Here is a 21,266-nt window from a genome sequence, read left to right on the forward strand (position 1 = left end):
ATTAATGACCACAAGTATGCAAGCATACATACATACATACGTACATACCTACAGGCTCATACATATTTTTAATGTATAATTAACGAGGGTTGGCAATAAAGTTTTGATGATTTATTGATAATTCATGTCAACTAATTTTGAAAAAAAACCTAGATATTAAAGTATACTAGTAGATTAATTCAGAGCCCAGATTTGGCTTAGTTAGGTAGGTGAGGAAAGTAAACCTTGTTCTCTGTGTTATTTTATGTGCACTTACATATGGGCAATTCCATACGATTGTATGTGACATTCGCACGCCTTCAGAGAGCTATAGATTTTGTAAAATTAGGAGTACTTGAAAAACAATTTTGTCATTCTGTTTCATTTAAAGAATACTATATTTGCAAAAGGAATCATCCCATTCGGAACCTTGTTTTCCAAAATATGGATTAAAATATGGCGATATCATACGTGACAAAAAAAGGGAAGTTTTTTTAAAGTACATGTAAATATTTACGAAAATCTGCGAATTCTGTAGGTGTATCTATTTTGTTTTAATTTGTTACACTATGGGGTATATTTTTCATTAGTAATCCATAATTTTTAAATAAAAAATAAATTAATATAATTTTATAATGAACATATTTGAATATCATACGTGACACATCCTATGTGACAGATTTTTCTCCTGATTTTTTTTAGGTTATAAAATATATATTTTGGAAATATATGCATACACACACTTCAACAAATCAAAAGGAGTAGGAAAGTGCAGTCGGACATGGCCGACCTATATACATGTTTAAGCAATTTATAGATAAAAATAAAAAATTGGAGTTATATGGCGACTAGGGTCAAATATGGACCGATTCTTATAAAATTCTAGGGTGTGATTTTATTTCATATAAAACTTATTTGTGCCAAATTTTATCATAATACTATTGATTAGAGGTGAGTTAAGGACGTTTAAGTGTTTTTCTGAAATTAAACTTTAAATGGAACTAGGGTCAAATGAGGTCCAATCGTTATGAAAATCGGCATAAAGGTTTAGGCTTATAAACATTTTAGATCTGCCGATTTTTGAAAGGATAGTATTATAATTAACAGAATTATGAGCTAAAAAGTGTTATTATCGGTTTCGTTTGTATGGCGGCGAGGTGTAAAAATAGACCGATTTCAAAAATTTTCAACAGTCTTCGTCTTTGGTGCTACAAAAGATCATAAAAATGCAGTAGTTATAAGGGTTTTATTTTTTCAGTCGTGGTTTACCTTTTCATGGAATTGCCCATATGTAGGTTAAGGGTTTTTAATAATGTGCTGCTTTTGTAGCGTACGAGATTGTTAGTTCTACAATTACATATACCGGCTTAGTATAATTTACTGGGCCGATAAAGTCATATCCCTATAACAATTTTTCGTTGTAAGACAGCCTTTCCCACTCACCCACGTATACATGTATTTTTAATAATTTTTAAAGGAATTTAAAATTTTACCACAGAACATAAAGAATACAAAAATTCAAAGAAAGGTCGAAAAAAAAGAAAAATATTTATATACAAGACCACACTTAATTTAATTAAGAGCCTCAAACCCATCACTTAACATTGCACTTATTTGGGATGTACAAAAGAAATAAAAGAAAAACAAAATTTTTTTTATCTCTTTTATAAACAGAGAATGTAAGTAGTATGTATGTGTGTAGATTGTATGTGAATATGTAATGAATAAAAAAATAAAACTTTGCAACAGTTATTATAAATGTGTAAGCATATAGTATGGTATACATTAGCCTGGCCCCTTGTTTATATTACGAAAAAGTGTGTTCTAAAGACATAATACAAAAAGTTTTTATTGAAGGACTAAATCTGAATATGGAACATTAAAACTACTTCAAATGAGGGCATCCTAATATAATTACCCACTTGACAAAAAATCGACTTCTATTACATTGGAAACAAATAATAATTATAGCATTTCTAAATGGTTTGTCTGATTTTAATTAAATATTTTAAAATACAATGGGGGGATAATATGTGCACATATGTATAGTAGCTAGATTAAGAAAAAGTAGGTTATTAAAAAAATAATAATAAGATGCCAATTTTTATAATTTCAAAGGTCAAAAGGTATAAGTAATTGACTGCTAAACAAATTTAACATTTTCCTAAAAAGTTTATTATTCGTTAAAGTCAAAGTTATATAGAAATGTTCTTAGACTAGTTAATATACTAAGTATATAGTAAACAACAGTCATAAGACCTCTCCCTAGACTAATTCATAGACTAGTCACTAGTCTAATATATAAACTAATGATGATATTAGTCTATTCAAAGATTAGTCACTGCACTAGTCAAGAAATCAGTCTTTATACGAAGCAGGAAGATAAATAATCTGAAAAACGATTAGATACTGTTAATTCTAAAAGCTAGGTTGATTATGGGAAAAAGTAAGTACCATTTTAAAGTTTCAATTATCCAATTTTTCAACATTATTTTAAGCAATATTTTAAACTTTTGCAATCCTAGGTCAAGTGTATATTTGTAAGAGTAACTCTATATACTTTTGTGTACTCGTGTACATTAAAACTACTTTTAAATGACTTGAACTTGGTGAAAAAAGTATAATAAAACCCAATGCTTTCACATGCAATTGTAAGTTTGTGTAGTCTATATACAAAATGTAGATCTACATGTTGGTAATTGTATTACACGCATACATACATATTTATTTACATACTTATGACATCACTTTGTTATATTTAATTTAAATTATAAGAAATAGTATGGTTAAAAACAAATGACAATACATATATGATTCTATATATTTAGTCTTGTGAAAAAACTTCACTAGACATACATACATATGTATATGTAATCCTCTTCATTTATATTACAATAGGTAGGGTGTTCTTTCAGAAACTGGCAACAACAAAAACAATACAAGTATGAGATGCATATATTCTCTCAGAATCCTTTTTGTGGTATTTTTAACATGTTATTGTTTTACGCTATTCCTGTTCATGCATGCACACATACATGCACACTCATACATAATTACATAAACATATGCACATCACATACGTAATCGTGTATGTGTATAGAATGTCGTCACATTAGCACAACATGTGGCCCATAAAAGTTCTCCTTTGTTTGGCTGGCCACATAATAACAACACAAACAAAAAAAAAAAACAACAACAACACCACCATCAGTTAAACCCACTTATATATTAATGTATGTATGTGTGTCAACCTCTTCATACAAGTACAAAAGGTTGAACACTTATTATATTCCGTGCAACATTTTTATTTTTTTTTTTCACATACACTTATAGACAACGTTTTTTTATTTGTATTTATTTATGTATATGGGTTTGGTGGCCGTGAAAGCTTATTATAGACCAGTAAAACAACAAGGATATAAGAAGTAAAATAATAACAAAATAAAAATATACATTTAAATATACGAGAGTTGTTTAAAGAAGTTAAAAAATATTTATTATAAAGAATAGTATAAGTTAAGAATATCGATCGCATGTTTCTGTTAAATGCCATGCTCTCCGCAAAAATATTTTAAATATGTTAATAAAAGTTGCAATATCGGAAAGAATTATACTGACAGCTACATTAGTCGCTTTCAACGAAATATTCAAAATTTTTGTAGTAAAAATACTACAGAATCCCTTATTTATGTAATTTCCATTAACACCACAAACACATGTAAGTTTTTAAGATCTTTTTAAAATCCGTATTCGTTGAAATTGTCCTTCTGGCTGGAAATTAATAAAACCAAAATGATTTTTATACAGTTTTTCAGCCTTCTTAATGTACACAGACTGTGGGAAATTAAAATTTCATTGTTGTTTTTGTAGTTGTTATTGTTATTGTTGATGTTGTTGTTGTTTTTTTTTGGCCAAGTGTCTGTATTTATGATTTTTAATGTTTTTCACATTTAAAATAGTGTGTGGCAGCAGCATAAAGAAAGATTTATGTTTGACATTATGACTTCGTTTTTGGTTATAAAAAAAAGAATATAACAAAAATTGTTGTACAAGTGTTATTGTTACAAATAAATTTTGTTTTTATCATAAATTTCATTTTCATGTTGTTTTTCTCATTTAATGGCAAGTGATTAATTATACATGATGTTGATTAAATGGAAATTAAAAGATACAAAGAAATAACAATTAAGAAATATTACTAAAAAAAATAATAATGCTTTATAATCAGAACAAACAAATAATTTAAAGATAAAGTCTTAAGTGGGTGAAAGTAATGATATTTAACATAGATAGATTCATTTGTTTACCAAAAAAACCACAAACAAACTTTTAATTGTGGGAGAATTTCGAAAAAATCAGTTAAATTGAGCACAAATATTCTTTACTCTTAAATAAATAAAGTAATAGTAGACGTATGATTGTTATTATAACACTCATACGTAGTGCAGTACCATTAAAACTACCTAATATTATGCACAGCGGGTAAAAGGAACGTGAAATTGTTATTAATATATCTAATTTCTGCTTTGTTTAATTTCCAAATTTAGGAAAGGGATCAAATGTTCTTAAACGAAGAACCTGCGTTATGTGAAAAATGAAAAACAATTGGAATTGCTTTACCATATGGTCAACGCTTTGATAAAAAGTGCAAAGTGGATTTTTTTTAAATTTTAGTTGGGAATCGAACACCATTATTCTCTTTCCTCCCAATAACAACTTAATTTACTGGTATTTTTGTTCATTTCACAAAGTATTGTGTACTGTGGCGTATGATATATATTTTATTACTTATACGCAGTGTAGTTTGTATTTACATATCATAAACATTGACAAACAAATATACATTTTATGCTCCCAATGATTCTATTTCTTTAAAATTATTCAAAAATAAAGAAAATTAAAAACACAATTTTTTTTTGTAAGTATTTCTTTCACAAATTTAACATTATTATTATTTACAAAATCTTATACATAATCACCTTCAGTTACAATCACATTAGTATTGACATCAACATCCACAAATTATATTCATAAATCTCATATAAGTCTAGCAATTATTCATTTATATATATTTTACCTTTATAATGTCAGTTGTCACAAATTAAGCTTGTATCGTTTTGTGTGTTTAACAAACATGACCAGACGACATACAAAAACATATTAAGTCAGACATCATTTATTATATTCTGAATAACCATAAAAAATTTAAAAGATACGTAACATATAATATAAATATTTATATCTAGATACAACAGTATGGATGGATTACACATTTGCAAACACTGATGCAATATAAAATATTATAGTAGTTTGTGAATGCGAAAAAAAAAATGAATAAATAAAATATCAAATATATTTTATTTAGTTTTTTGTATACGTTTTTTTTGTTTCATTCATGTCAGTACAGTTTAATACCTGTAAAATTTGAAAACAGTTTAGTTGTTTACTAAGACCTTAAAGTATTCTCTACTTTTAAATATTAGTATGTGACTCTTACAGATTAGTCATTTTTAAAGTGAATTTTTAATAATTTTATGTTATTAACCAAAGCTTCTTCGATGTTGATATGTCAACAATTAAAAGGTTACAACTATTTTAATAATTTGATTATAAATTTCTTACATATTAAACGATTTTGTTTACCATGCTCTATGTAGAGTACTTTAAATACTTCAAATTTACGTAATAAATGATATTGCAACATGTACAAAAGTATTTGTATAAGTTAGTAAATAACAAAGAAAAATTCATTTAAAAAAATCATTCGTAATTTTAAGCTCTTATGTTGAATTCTTTAAAAAATCTACTTTAAATTAATAACTATATTTTTCTATTTTATTTAACTTTATCTTACAGTATCCTGCAGTACAGTAACTGTAACAAAATGCCAAGCGGCTTTAAGAACCCTACAAGCCTTTCAGTTCTTTCGTCCTACATGCCTGTGTAAAGAGCCTGGCATGGATCCAGATTGTAATCATTTTAGAGATTTCCTATTCGATCATCCTTGTGGATTTGTGCTTAAAAAAGGTAAGTTTTATAAATAATAAACAGTTATATGTTGAGCAACACTTAATGAAATAAATAATTTAATTTAAAAATTTCTTTTTTGAGAGTTTCATACACGTGATTTTTATGTCTTTAAAAACTCACGTGCCTTTTTGCAAACAAAAACTTATGGAAAGAAAGAAAAAAATCCTTAAGATTTCTTTTACTTTTCTGTTTGAACAAAAGCCAACTTATTTTTGCAACAACAAATTGTGTTTTAAGTGTTTTATTGTTTTTTGTTGACAATAAAAATCTTGTTGCTACTGCTGATGTTATTGTTTGTAAAGTGTTTACGTCGCAGGAAATGTTAAAATTTCTTAAAAAAAAAATAAATTGTTTTGTTTGTTCCCCTTTATACCTTTGTCGTTGGTTTGAAAAGATTATGAATGAATTTTAGTTGTCATTTTTAAGGTTTTCAGTTGGCACGTATAAGGAGTGAAATGAAATTAGGTTAAGAGTTTGCAAGTATCTTTATATTTGTTTATTTGGTGAGGTAAAAGGAACAGCAAGTTATATAATTGAAGACACCCGATAAAATGAGTAACTTAACGCTTTCTGCAAAAAGGGGACTCGAGTTGATTACGTAAATTCTTTAGAACAAGTTTTATAGAGGGATTTAGTTTCATATAGTGGCAATTTAGTGTCATGTGAAAAAACTTTTAAAATCGATGTCTTTCGATTTGGATCAAATTTGCACCAAGGTTAGTACTATTGGGTAGACACAAATTTTCAGCTTTATCGGTCAAGAACTGCCAGATAAAGTCCCTTGGGACATCACCAATTCGGTGACTTTTTATTTTTGAAAATAATCTACTACTATTTTGCTTTAGAATTTAATTAAAACCTCAAAAAGTTTATATGTAAAGTGTTAGTAATTTAAATAATTTCTTAAAAAATATTTTTTTTAATTTTATTTAACTATATTTTCAGCCGAAAGAGATCCATATCCTATAGATGCATTGCCAACATGCAATCATGCCTTATCAGTGTGTCAGCAAGAGAAAAAATGTCTAAAACTTTTCGAAGATTTTAAGGCTCATTGTAAAGTTCGAGACAATAAATGTAAAATGGAAAACAGGTAATTTCGTAATAAAAGAAAAACAAAAACTTTAAGAAAATTTATTATACATACACACATATAATGGCAAACTAAATAACAAGTTAAAATTTTTACCCAAAGGAGTCAACAACTTGTGCAAATAACTGTAATAATACTAATAACTACTACTACTACTAGCACGATTGTTATTCTGCTTCTACAACTTTTAAGAGTTTTTCATTTATTTGTATAATTTTCAATTGACTGCACCAAAAAACTCTTTCTCTCTATAAATACACATTTCTATATAAACTTGCTTAAATAATTGTATAAATGTTATATTCTCCCCTCTTATTTTCAATTATTACAACTATCATTGATAATTACAATTGCTCTAACGATGGCTCAATAATTAATAATTATGGCCATAAGCATATTTTCAAGTGCTGTTGCATGCAATTTTTATATTGGGGAGAAAAACATAAAAATATTGTTTTTTTTTTATAGAAAAACGTGTTGTACAATATAATCTACAATTCCTAGAAACCCCATAGTAAAACTCATTTATATTGTATGTTTAATTTTTTTTCGAAAAAAATCTCTTTCTCACTTATACATTTAAAGTAAACTACAAACCCAACAGTTTTCTTTTAGACAATTTACCTTAAAGTTACATATGTACATTCCCAGCAAAAACTCGGTAATGACTTATACTTGCTTAAGCACTTACTTACATTTTTGATTACTACATATCGTGTGCATTATTTTTAAGTACTCTTATAATATTATCAGATACTCAGCTACTCTATTTTAAGTTTTGTCGTTTTATTTTTGACTCCTTATTTGTAAGTACATATTTAAGTAGTTACTTGTAAGCGAGCATAGTAAGTACTTGCCTCCAGTGTCATCACCGTGTTACAATAAGGTGTTAGAATTAGAGATTCCCGAGTATCAACTTTATTGTGAATTTGATGTACGCACATGTCCCAAATGATGAACATGGGAAAAATCTGAAAAAAATATTTTTTGAAAGTGTCCCTACCACCAATTGAAAATTCTGATCGTAGTACAAATATACCAGCGAGAGACAGGAAATAAAAAAGAACTCTCTGATCGCTTTTATGTGAGAACTTAGATAACAGTAAAACCAAGAGATGAACACAACCAATATAAGAGTCTTAGCAGTTCCCTATTAAAGTTCTTTGCATATCTAGAGAGTCTGAACCGCCAGGAAAATTGTATTTTTCACTCATACATTTAAAATAAAGTAAAACTTATTAACTCATACACATGCAACTAGTTTTACTTAGCATTAAAATAAAACTGAACTTTATAGTCTCTCAGGTATATTGTTGCAGCAAGTAACTAAAGAGTTTTAACTAGAATCATAATGTTATGGTAGAATACAATATGAATTTAATACTAACATCTATATGCAGAATGTGAAGTATACATAATCTGTATATTAGGGTGACACGATTGTTATCAATTTGACATTAAGCAAAGCAACGATCGATCCTTAAATCGGAATCATAAGAAAAGAAAACATAATTCCATTTCGTTTCAATGCTTTACGATTGATTGTGTGTGTATTTTGCATTAAGATCGTATCTATTATCTATTAAAATGCAGAATATATAAATATATCAAAGAAGCAAAATTGAGAAAAATTCGATTCGATTTGATATGCAGAATATGGGTAATCCGTTTCTATAAAATCAAAATAAAAGAAAATACTTCGGATTGAATAAAAATAAATTTGAATTTCGATTCAAAAACATTTTCCAAGTCGAGTCTATAGCTCTGCAATGGAAGAAATTCCATATTAGATCTTATAAAAATAAACTGCATTTTATTACAGTTTTTGAATACTGGTTCTCCTGGCATCAAAATCGATTATCTATATATATAAAATTCGAACGTTACTGACTGACTGATTCATCATCGCACAGCCTAAACGGTTGAAGCTAAAAAGCTGAAATTTGGACAGGCGATTGGTCACCAAAAAGATCCAATAAGACTCGATTTTTGGAAATTCGAATGTTTAAGGGGAAAAACGGGTAAATTCGATAACCTCATATCTCCTAAATTAGAAAAGATACAAAAACAGTTTAAAGCTTATTGTCGTTCATTTAATTTGATTTGTATTAAAATGTGAATGAATACATAATGGGCTCCTACTACGATATTGCAACTGTAATAAAATGTTTATTACTTCAATAGGCAGAAAAAAGTACCAAAATGGGAAAAACGGGAAACTTTATTTTATTCAAACTCACTGACCCAATTTTAATAAAATTAAAGAAATTGATAGATATAGTAACACTAAATATACCAATGGGGTGTTACTTGGAACTCCGATACAAAGGACTATTTTTTGGTACTTTTTCGTTTTTTACCTGGTACTTTTTGTGTTTTTTATAATGTGATCCTATAATATGATCCTAGAAACATGATATTAAGCATGTGAACCCCGGACTTAATGAGAATCTATAAAAGGGGAGTTTTTGGTACTTTTTCGTTCTTTAAAAGGTAATTTTTGAATTTTCTATAATATTGAGCCTAGAAGCATGAAATTAAGCATGTAGGGCCCGGACTAAGTAATAAATTATTAAAGAGGATGTTTTGGTACTTTTTCGTTCTTCAAAAGATACTTTTTGAATTTTCTATAATATTGAACATAGAAACATGAAATTAAGCATGCAGGGCCCGGAGTAGGAGAGAACATATAAAAGGTGACTTTTTGGTACTTTTTCGTTCTTCAAAAGGTACTTTTTGAATTTTCTATAATATTGAACCTAGAAACATGAAATTAAGTATGTGGGGGCCGGAGTGAGTGATAAAATATAAAAGGGGATTTTTTGGTACTTTTTGGTGCTTCAAAAGGTATTTTTTGAATTTTCTATAATATTGGACATAGAAACATGAAATTAAGCATGTAGAGCCCGGAGTAAATGAGAACATATAAAAGGGTACTTTTTGGTACTTTTTCGTTCTTCAAAAGGTACTTTTTGAGTTTTCTATAATATTGAACATACAAACATGAAATTAAGCATGTAGAGCCAGGAGTAAATGAGAACATATAAAAGGGAACTTTTTGGTACTTTTTCGTTCTTCAAAAGGTACTTTTTGAGTTTTCTATAATATTGAACATACAAACATGAAATTAAGCATGTAGAGACCGGAGTAAATGAGAACCCTTGAAAGGGGACTTTTTGGTACTTTTTCGTTCTTTAACTGGTACTTTTTGAATTTTCTATAATATTAAACCTAGAAACATGAAATTAAGCATGTATGTGAGAACCTATAAAAGGGGAATTTTTGGTACTAGGTACATTTTTAATTTTCTATAATATTAAACCTTGAGAGATAAGGAGTAAATAAGAATCTATAAAAGAGAACCCTTTGGTACTTTTTCGTTCTTCAACTGGTACTTTTTGAATTTTCTATAATATTGAACTTAGAAACATAAAATTAAATAAAGGATGTCTTTTGGTATTGTATAAATATAAAATGAAACACGTAGTATCCTGATTAAACGAAAATACATATATAAAAAGAGACTTTCTGGAACTTCTGGTTGAAAATTTAATATGCACCATCCTTATTCATCTAAAATCTAAAAAAGGGACTTTTTCTTACATTTTCGTTCTCCAACTGATATTTTTTGAGTTTCCTGTAATATTGAAACTAGAATCAATCATTATTGAATGAAAACCTATGAAATATTGAACCTAGGAACCTGTACGAAAATCTATAAAAGGGGACTTTTTGATATTGCAGATATACATATTGGACTGACTGAAAATTTACAATAATATTTATTTTATTTCATTACGATGAGGATAGCGAAGCACGCTGGGTATAGCTAATTCGATTATAAAACTGTATAATAATTTTCAATTATTATTAAAATAGAACTCAATTAAAGAATCGTGATCGCTTTAAAGGGAATGAAATTTTGTTTAAATCTTATCCGCCGTTTTTTCCACTGTATGATCTATCAATCAGAAAGTCAATAAAAATGTATGTATAAAAGTGTTGTATTCAGATATGTCGTCTCTTATGCATATATCTACTATCCTTGTGTCTTAAATTTAATTTGAGAACTTAGATCATTATGGGTTATAACTTCACAATTTAAGAGAACTACTATTTTTTTAAAACCAAACCTTTTTTAGATCCAACCGAACCTTCTACGAGAAGATGGACGGACACAGCTAGATCATTTTAAAATATTACAAGGATGCAATAGGCAGTAGATGTTATACCCTAATGTGAATATGATTAAATGTACATATATACACTTATGTATGCTTCTTATTGTTTGTTCAAACAATTTTTTATTTAAGTTTTAAATTTTATTAAGAGTCCCTTAAGGTTACTAGTTTAGTTATTGTAGGGAGTGCATCAAATACTACTAACATACTTACATATGTATATGCAACAAAAAAAAGACCATAGAATCTACTTGCAACTATAAAATATTAAGCAGAAAAGTTTACAACTTTTATGATGTTATTGTTTTAGTACTCTTTTGTATATTAATGTTAAACAAAATATTTAAATCTATTGAAATTATTAAATTTTTTCCAACTAAAACAATTTAAAATATAATTCTAAAATGATAATTGTAAAAGGAAGGGACAAATACAAAAGAGCAATGAAGTAGAATTTTAAAAATGTTGAGAAAATTAAATTAAATTTGAAAATGAGTATTTTTTGTGAATGGATTTTCATGGATATATTGATCATTTAAAAAAATTTTACTAAAGAGCATAATTTGCAATTCGTAGAAGTAGTTTTGACCACCTGTATATAATGGGTAATATAAAAATTTCGAATAAAAAATAGTATGATTTTGAACATGTTTCTTTCCGTTTTCGAATAAATTCGGTATACACCTACTTCTTGTAAATACAAAATTTTAAGTTCTGCAAAATTTCTAAATTCGTTACGCTTTAGATTTTATTGAGGTCATTTTTACATAAGATTTTTATAAAGGTCGTTCCTCAGGACACTCTAGTGTACAATCGGACTTGTTTTAATTCAAATATTTTTCAGTATTTTTATATGGTGATAAGAATCTATTTACGTAATTAAACATAAAATCTTTTCCAATATTTATTTTAAAATTCAGATAAAATTACATTATTAAAGGATAGTCACCCTAATTTAAATTGTACTAAAGGGCAAAGAAATCAAATATTCATTAGAGTTTACTTTGCTATTTTAGACAAGTGCACAGTTGTTTAAAAATAACATTTTCTAGCAAAAATGTTAAGTTATCAACAAAATTGGGAATAAAAAATTTGTGTAAAAAAAAAAAAAAATACGAAATGTATTTATTTTTTAAGTAAACAAATTATTTATTATGTATGGATGATATTAATATATGTATGTTAATTTTCTTCTATTTTCAGAGATGCATGTCATGATTCTTGGACAAATCTGAGATTATCACCCATGTTTGGTTGTATATGTCCAAATAATCATATGAAAAAACGCTGTGATCGTATATTTAATATAGTTAATCACAATCCGTGTGTCGGTAAGTTGTTCTCAAGACACTCGTTCAACTATTAAGAAATCAAATAAACAATAGAAAATTAAAAAAAAAATTAACCCAGAAAAAAAAACAACAACAGAAATTTACAAAAATACACTGAAAGGAATTAAAAAAACGAAAAACATTAATTAATAAAACATAAAAACACTAGAAACATAATTTTATATACAAAAAAACGAAAAACTAGTAATTATTTATTATTGTTATTATAATTTTTTAATTATATTAATATAATATTTTAAGTTTTCTTATGTTTTAGTTATTTACTTTTAATTTTTGAATATTTTTGTATTTTTTAATTTTATTTTAAGTTTAATTTAACTTAAATTTTATTTTCTATCACTCGCCTTTAACCAAAAAAAAAAAATAAAAGTAAAATAACAACCTACAAACTTACGCACGCTTCTGCATTTAAACCAAAAAAAAGTATAAATTTAAAATTGTGTATATTTGATTTGAAACCAAAAGTAAACTAAATCTTTAAAAAATCCTTGTATTTATTAGTTTAATTAAAATTAAAAAAAAAAAATAACATAAAGCTAAAGACTGTTACCAAGATGTTATAAATATAATCATTAAATCCTTAAATACCAAATAGTAGTGTGTGTGCGTTCCTATCTTTCACCATATTTTTTTTCCAAACAAAATAAAAAAACAATTCTCTCGCTCTCTACTCACTTTAAACTAATCACCACGAAATTTCTAAATATTAAGAATTTTTTGAAAGAAAAAAATTCTAAATTATCTAAGCATTTGCTTCAGTTGTATTTTAAATGTATATAAAAAGTATTGAAATAATATTGAAAATTTTAACCAAATATTGAGGCTGTATATAAGTAAAAGAAATAATTGTGGCTTTTAACTGCACCATTTGAAAATTGTACAGCAATACCAGCACTGTTATACTTGTTAAAGAGTACGAATTATTTTCTCTACATAGTACTTACTGTTAAGGTTAGTTTATTTGCTTTGTTACACTTTTTTGTATATTATTTTAAAATTTGTATTTTTTTCAATTATTTATTTTTAATGTTTTTTATTCACCAGCACCTTTAAATTAAGAAATTTAGCACTTGTATTAATCGTTTTTATCAGACAAATTCTTCAAATAGTACGTTCTTAATAAAGAAAATTTATAAATTTTATTTTGCAAAGTAATCAATTTGTGTTAATTTCATCGCTAGATGCTCTAAAAAATTTTCCTTTTCTTTTTTTTGTATAAAACCCTAAAATTGTTCATTAATAAGGTATATTTCGCACCAAATATCAGTCAGAACAGAACTGGAACAGACATAGCTGAATAAATAAATAATAAATAATTTCTAAAGAATGTGTGTGTCGAAAGCTTTCCCACAACAAGTTCCGTGAATGACAAATTCGAACAAAAATCTTTGAGTGAAACACTGCTTCCAGAATCATTTAATAGGTCTAGTTTTAAATGCAGTTCTGAAAGTAAAAATTTAAGACAAAATCATTTGCCAAAACAAAAATACAATAACAATTCCATTTTTTCTGTGATATTTATCAAATGGACTTTTTTCATATCCGAAATAACATTTTTAAACTGGATCTATCAATTCGAGATTTAAAAGAGGTCCTTACTTAAGTCTACTATTTTTATAATTTTTATATAAGTTTATTTTTCTGTTCATAAGTTGATCTCATAAGGAACAAATACAATTTGTAACTAGGTATAGGTATTGAAGTCGGTTTAGCGATGCCCGTCTACGCAAGCCCCCTTTTTAGTTAAGTTTGTTTTCAAATGTCTGTCCGTCTGTATGTTTGTTGAAATCAATTTTCTGAAGATCCCAGATTTTCGGGATCCAAATCTTCAACAATTCTGTCAGACATGCTTTCGAGAAGTTTTCTATTCAAAATCAGCAAAATCGGTTCATAAATAACGGCGATATGAGCAAAAATCCGAGACAACCTCTAAAAACGTCATCAAAAATTGAGAATTTTCTAGCATGCTGCGGCAGAGATTATAAATAAACAACAACAACACACACAATCATACCGTAAATTTTGTTATTGGAATTACTTGTTTATAAAAACACTGCACAGAAAGAACAACAATTACGAATGAAGCAGTGTATTGTTATTGCCTATAAACATGAAATTAAGTATGTGGAGCCCCGATTAAGTGAGAACAAATAAAGGGGGAGTTTTTGGTACTTTTTCGTTGTACAAAAGGTATTTTTTGAATTTTCTATAATATTGAACCTAGAATCATGAAATTAAGTATGCAGAGCCCGGAGTATGTGAGAACAAATAAAATGTGACTTTTTGGTTCTTTTTCGTGCTTCAAAATGTAATTTTTGAATTTTCTATAATATCGAACCTATAGACTAAATAATTTCAGCATTTAGGGCCCGAAGTAAATGATAAAATATAAAAGGGGATGTTTTGGTACTTTTTCGTTCTTTAAAATGTACTTTTTGAATTTTCTATAATATTGAGCCTAGAAGAGCATGAAATTAAGCATCCTTTTATTTATGAAATTAAGTAAGTGATAAAATATAAAATGGGATGTGTTGGTACTTTTTCGTTCTTCAAAAGATACTTTTTGAATTTTCTATAGTATTGAACATAGAAACATGAAATTAAGCATGCATCCGAAGTAGAAGAGAACATACAAAAGGTGACTTTTTGGTACTTTTTCGTTCTTCAAAAGGTATTTTTTGAATTTTCTATAATATTGGACATAGAAACATGAAATTAAGCATGTAGATCCCTGAGTAAGTGATAAAATATAAAAGGACCAATAAGAAACTTTTTGCCCAAAAAATCACAAGAAGAGTCCATAACCGATCCGCAAAACAGAGTGGTGGAAGCAGTACATTTAAAGAATAAAAAACAAGTAGTTTTATCACTACTCAATTTATCAATACCTTTCACTGAGGTAAATTTCGTAATTTTGTCATATGGCTAATTATGCACGGATCAGTATAAAATTTACGTCGAAATAAAAATTTCTAAGAGATTTTTAAACGTATGACTGATTTTCGGATCTTAATCTTAAAGTAAGTTTAAAAATTTCCACAAATTTAAAAAATGGAGTCACTATTTGCAAATTACTAGTATAGAGCATCATACGATCGGCCTTAGACTACTACAACTTCTGGCTCATTTTCAATTGAAATTACATATCTTGGTTTTATTTTCAAGCAACTTAATTAATTAACTAAATTTATTTAATTTAATTTTTAATTTATTATCTTTTTGTCACTTTTACAATATTGTTTGTTAAAAAAAAAAACATCAAAAAAATCACTGTAACTCTTATGAGAAAGCACCTAATTGGTATGCACATCTACACATACAATAAATTATGCACTCTACAACCTCTACACTAACTATTTCACAAATTAAAAAGCACTCTATTAATTTACCAAAGAAAGTAAAAATATAAAAAAAACTCACTTAATTTTAATGCACTCTCTGTACTTAAAAAAGCACCTTATGCACTTTTTGTCTTCTTTTTTTCTTTCTTTCTCTTCCTCCACAACTTTTATTTTCGTTTTGCTTTATGTCTCGTCAAACCAAAAAAAAAAAAAAACACAACAAAAAATGTTTAATTACAGACAGATTAATATTCTTTCCCAATGGTTTAACGCCAAAGTTGAAACAACAATTTAAACAGGAAAAGCTAAAGAAAAAGCAACAAAGGCAACAGAGAAAAAAACAAAACCAACAAACAGCCACAGCGAAAACAACATCATTAAAACAGCGACAACAGTTACACCACCATCAACAACATCAGCAGCAGCAACATTATAATATAAGCCAGCAACATAATTATATACAACAGCAGCAGCATCACAGGCAATATAGTTATACTAGTAGTGGTGGTGGTGGTAGTGCTGTTGGTGGTGAAAGTGAAAATCTTAATAACAATAACAACAATATTGAAGATTTCAATGGGGATTTTCATTATAATGAAAATCGTAAAGACTATATGGAAATAGGTGATGCTGCTAAAGGAAACTTTCCAAATACCCACTACAATAGTGACAATGAAAATGTGGTTATTGGTGTTGCAGCTGCTGATGGTGGCAACAATGATGATGACGATGATGATGATGATTATGGCGATGAGGATGATGATTATGAAGAAAATGATTACGATGATCTAATACGTGCCGAAATCTATTCAAATTATCCTCATTATTTACATCCACCCTCATGGGGTCTTAATAATCCCTTAGTTTTAGCCTCCCATAGTCCTCATACTTACGACGATGATGTTGTTATAGAAATTGGAGAGAATAAACCCACAACAACGTCCATAAGTGTGATTAAACATCAGCAGAAGCAAGTGCAACAAATGTCACCACCTTCAACCATACACCTGGATGATTTAGAACAAAATGTTGACGATGTTGTTGTCGTTGTCGATACTGGCTCACGTTCGCATAAAAATATTGGTGGCATTAGTGTTGGCATTGGCACCATACAGACAACCGGTCTGGGTGCTAATGACATTCATGATATGCATCGACAAACCTATTATACCCATAGTGAAGATATTCTTTATAAACAACATCAGCAGCAGCACAAATTTAATAGTCCAGCAAATGTTGCAACCACAACACCATCGTCTAATCTGTATGCAAGTGATATTAATAAACATCAAACAAAAAATATAATGTATGTGTAATGCTAATATATTTACATTTATGTATATTGCCATAGGTGAAAGTTTATGCCATTAGAATAGTATTAAGGTGATAAGAAATGCACTAACAATACACACACATACCTCAATGCACAAATACTAACAATAGCACAATGATATAACTTGCCACATGCACAAGATTATTTTGCACATCACATCACAAATTTAATTCTATTAAGTATGAGTATTTACTTTAATATGAAAAGGTTTAAAAAATCTTAGAAATTCCTAAATGTTTACAGTATAGTTAATAAATTCTGAATAATTTTTTAAGTAAAATTAATAAACATTTGCCACGACTGTGTTAAAAGGATCCACAGGACAGTAATTTTTTTTAGTTTTTGTATAATTTTTCATAAAATTGATTTCACAATCAGCAAAAGTGTCATAATTAATTTTAAAGTTTACAGCAGGCGTCATCGAATAAACTATTTTATCGAAACCACGTTTCGATAGCGAAATTAACATCAAAAAGAATGATATATTTGTACACTACACCACCATAGTGGAGAGAAGGGTATTATGCATTTGTGCTGACGTCTATAATGCACAAAAAATATTTGTCATATATCAAACAAGTACAAAGATCAACTCAGAATCACTTTCTGAGTTGATTATCAAATGTCCGTCCCATACTGGTGTAGAACGTTTTGCCCGATTCAAATGAAATTTTACACGCTAAAGTTTTAAATTTGAATCTCATGGGTCCATCATGTTGCCACTAGTCTGCTGTCAATTAATTTTTATAGCATAAGAGGTATTCGCATTTAAAAATCAACAATTCAACATTTTCACCTAGCCTCCTTCAGTTTTTTATGTCAGCGAATATATTCCGATTTTCTTTATTTTTCTTTTATTCGCTAAACAACAAATTTACATATCAAACGGTGAAATAATTGTTTAAAAATCAATCAAACTGAGTCCAAAGTTATTTATTTATACCCTGCTTCACCATCAGTGGTGGTAGAGGGTATATATGTATATAAGTTTGTCATTCCGTGTGTTACACCAAGAAATATTCATCTGAGACCTAATAAAGTATATATATCCCAGCAAAATATTTGCTTACAAATTCACTAGAAAAATCACCAGAATTCATCGAGTAAAGTGCTTACAATTCTACTAAAAAAGTACTTATTTTTGTTTGAGATTTTCCAAAAGTAAGTCAATATTATTTGGTTGGAAATAAGTTGTTTTTTTAGTAGAGTTATTTATAGAATATTTATGAAAAAATTAAAATAAAAAGTCGACACAGACTGGGGTTGAACTCAATACCTTCCGTCTGCCAGTTGGATGCTCCACTCACTACACCACTGCTTAGCTATTTTATTGTGCGTCAAATAATAGTTTTCACACACAAATACTATTTTATTTTCTGTTTGTCTAAAAATAGATATTTGATATCGTGTGCACAAAAAAAGGAAAAACAAGTAAGAGTGTTATATTCGGCCATGCCGAATCTTATATACCCACCATCAAATCATCCTTATAAATAAACTTTGATATTATCGATCTATGTTGAATCATATGTCGATATTAATATGAACATCAGGGAAATATTTGGTAGATGGAATTTAATAAGGGCTTAAGCATGGACCGTGCTCTTCCGAATTAAAAATATTAATTTTGTTTGATCCAATATTTATAACCATAAACTGTTTTTTTGTAAGAGTGGTTATATGGAGGGTAGAGTCAATGATGGACCTATCCTTGTCGGTTTATACAATAATTATTTGTATCTAATGTAGCTGTACTTGTATCTTTAATTCAGTCATGAGGTTTAAAATATTTATCTGAAGAGAACTGAAAATGGGTGTTTGATTAGTTATCGTCATCAAATTCAGTTGAAAACTTCCAGTCCTATAAAACTACCGTAATTTGGAAGAACTTTTGAGCCATACATGAGCGTTAAAGTGATTCTCTGGAGTGAACCGTATAAGTCAATTATGGATCGATACTTCTAAAATTTAAAACGATTTTTAGTTTTTGGCTAGTACAAAACTTGTTTACGTAGATTTTCACTGCTCTAATCGCATTTTTTAGTCAGTAATGAGCGTTAAAGTCATTATCTGAAGGGGACCTTATAGGAGGGTAGGGTCAATTACAGACTGATCCTCATAAAATTTAGTAGGAGATTTTAGCTAATACGAAAATTGTTTATGCCGAAATTCATCGATGTACTCGCAGTTTTAAGCTAGTAATGAGCTTTAAAGTCATTTTCTGAAGGGGACTTTACAAGTGGGATAGGGTTAATTAACGACCGATCCTAATAAAATTTGATAAAGAACTTTTGGCTTGGACAAAACTTGTTTATGTAGAATTTTACTTCTGTACTCACATTTTTGAGTCAGTAATAAGCCTTAAAGTAATTTTCTGAAGGGGACCTTATATGGGGGGTAGGGTCAATTATGAACCGATCCTTATAAAATTTTACGAAGAGATTTAAATTCTTATAAAACATGTTTGTGCCAAATTTCACCTCTATTGATGCTGTCCTTAGCCCGTTATGTTCGATAAAGTCATTTTCTGACGGGGACTTTTTATGGGCTGTAGGGTCAATTATGGGCCTATCCTTATAAAATTTTACAAAGAGATTTAGGTTCCCATAAAACTTGTTTGTGCCGAACTTCACCGCTATTGATGGTTCTCTTAGCCAGTTATGGGCCATAAAGTCATTTTCTGAAGGGGGCTTTATATGGTGGGTAGGGTCAATTATGGTCCTATCTTATAAAATTTTACAAATAGATTTAGGTTCTTATAGAACATGTTTGTGCCAAATTTCACCGCAATTGATGCTTCTCTTAGCCAGTTATGGGCGATAAAGTCATTTTCTAAAGGGGACTTTATATGGGGGGTAAGGTCAATTATGGACCGATTCTTGTAAAATTTTACAAAGAGATTTAAGTTCTCATTAAACATGTTTGTGCCAAATTTCACCGCAATTGATGCTTTTCTTAGCCAGTTATGGGCGATAAAGTCATTTTCTAAAGGGGACTTTATATGGGGGGTAGGGTCAATTATGGGCCTATCCTTATAAAATTTTACAAAGAGATTTATGTTCCCATAAAACATGTTTTTACCAAATTTCACCGCTATTGATGCTACTTTTAGCCAGTTATGGGCCATAAAGTCATTTTCTGAAGGGGACTTTATATGGGGGGTAGGGTCAATTATGGGCCAATCCTTATAAAATTTTGCAAAGAGATTTATGTTCCCATAAAACATGTTTGTGCCGAATTTCACCGCTATTAACGCTTCTCTTATCCAGTTATGGGCGATAAAGTCATTTTCTGAAGGGGACTTTATATGGGGGGTAGGGTCAATTATGGACCGATCCTTATAAAATTCTACGAAGAGATTTATGTTCCCATAAAATATGTTTGTACCGAATTTCACCGCTATTGATGCTTCTCTTAGCCAGTTATGGGCGATAAAGTCATTTTCTGAAGGGGACTTTATATGGGGGGTAGGGTCAATTATGGACCGTTCCTTATAAAATTCTACGAAGAGATTTGTGTTCCCATAAAACATGTTTTTACCAAATTTCACCGCTATTGATGCTTCTTTTAGCCAGTTATGGGCCATAAAGTCATTTTCTGAAGGGGACTTTATATGGGGGGTAGGGTCAATTATGGGCCAATCCTTATAAAATTTTGCAAAGAGATTTATGTTGCCATAAAACATGTTTGTGCCGAATTTCACCGCTATTAACGCTTCTCTTATCCAGTTATGGGCGATAAAGTCATTTTCTGAAGGGGACTTTATATGGGGGGTAGGGTCAATTATGGACCGATCCTTATAAAATGCTACGAAGAGATTTGTGTTCCCATAAAACATATTTGTGCCGAATTTCACCGCTATTGATGCTTCCCTTAGCAAGTTATGAGCGATAAAGTCATTTTCTGAAGGGGGCCTTATATGGGAGCTAGGCGAAATCGTGGACCGATATTGCCCAT

General features: G+C 28.8%; 1 protein-coding gene across 3 annotated transcripts in view; it reads left to right on the forward strand.

Annotated features, from left to right (window-relative positions):
* LOC119604992 overlaps window positions 1-21,266 on the forward strand; it is a 188,026-nt gene that overhangs the window by 95,582 nt on the left and 71,178 nt on the right. For 2 of the 3 annotated variants that reach the window (XM_037957929.1, XM_037957931.1), the window contains exons 3-5: window positions 5,836-6,006; window positions 6,955-7,102; window positions 12,487-12,614. In XM_037957929.1, the coding sequence (XP_037813857.1) occupies window positions 5,836-6,006; window positions 6,955-7,102; window positions 12,487-12,614 (447 nt within the window). Of the gene's footprint in view, window positions 1-5,835; window positions 6,007-6,954; window positions 7,103-12,486; window positions 12,615-16,216; window positions 17,283-21,266 lie in introns of all 3 variants that reach the window. The other variant, XM_037957932.1, reaches the window with a different exon arrangement.

Source organism: Lucilia sericata, unplaced genomic scaffold, assembly GCF_015586225.1.
Source record: "Lucilia sericata isolate MDLA Ls3-8-SP2 unplaced genomic scaffold, ASM1558622v1 Contig000449F_arrow, whole genome shotgun sequence".
NCBI lineage: Eukaryota > Metazoa > Arthropoda > Insecta > Diptera > Calliphoridae > Lucilia > Lucilia sericata.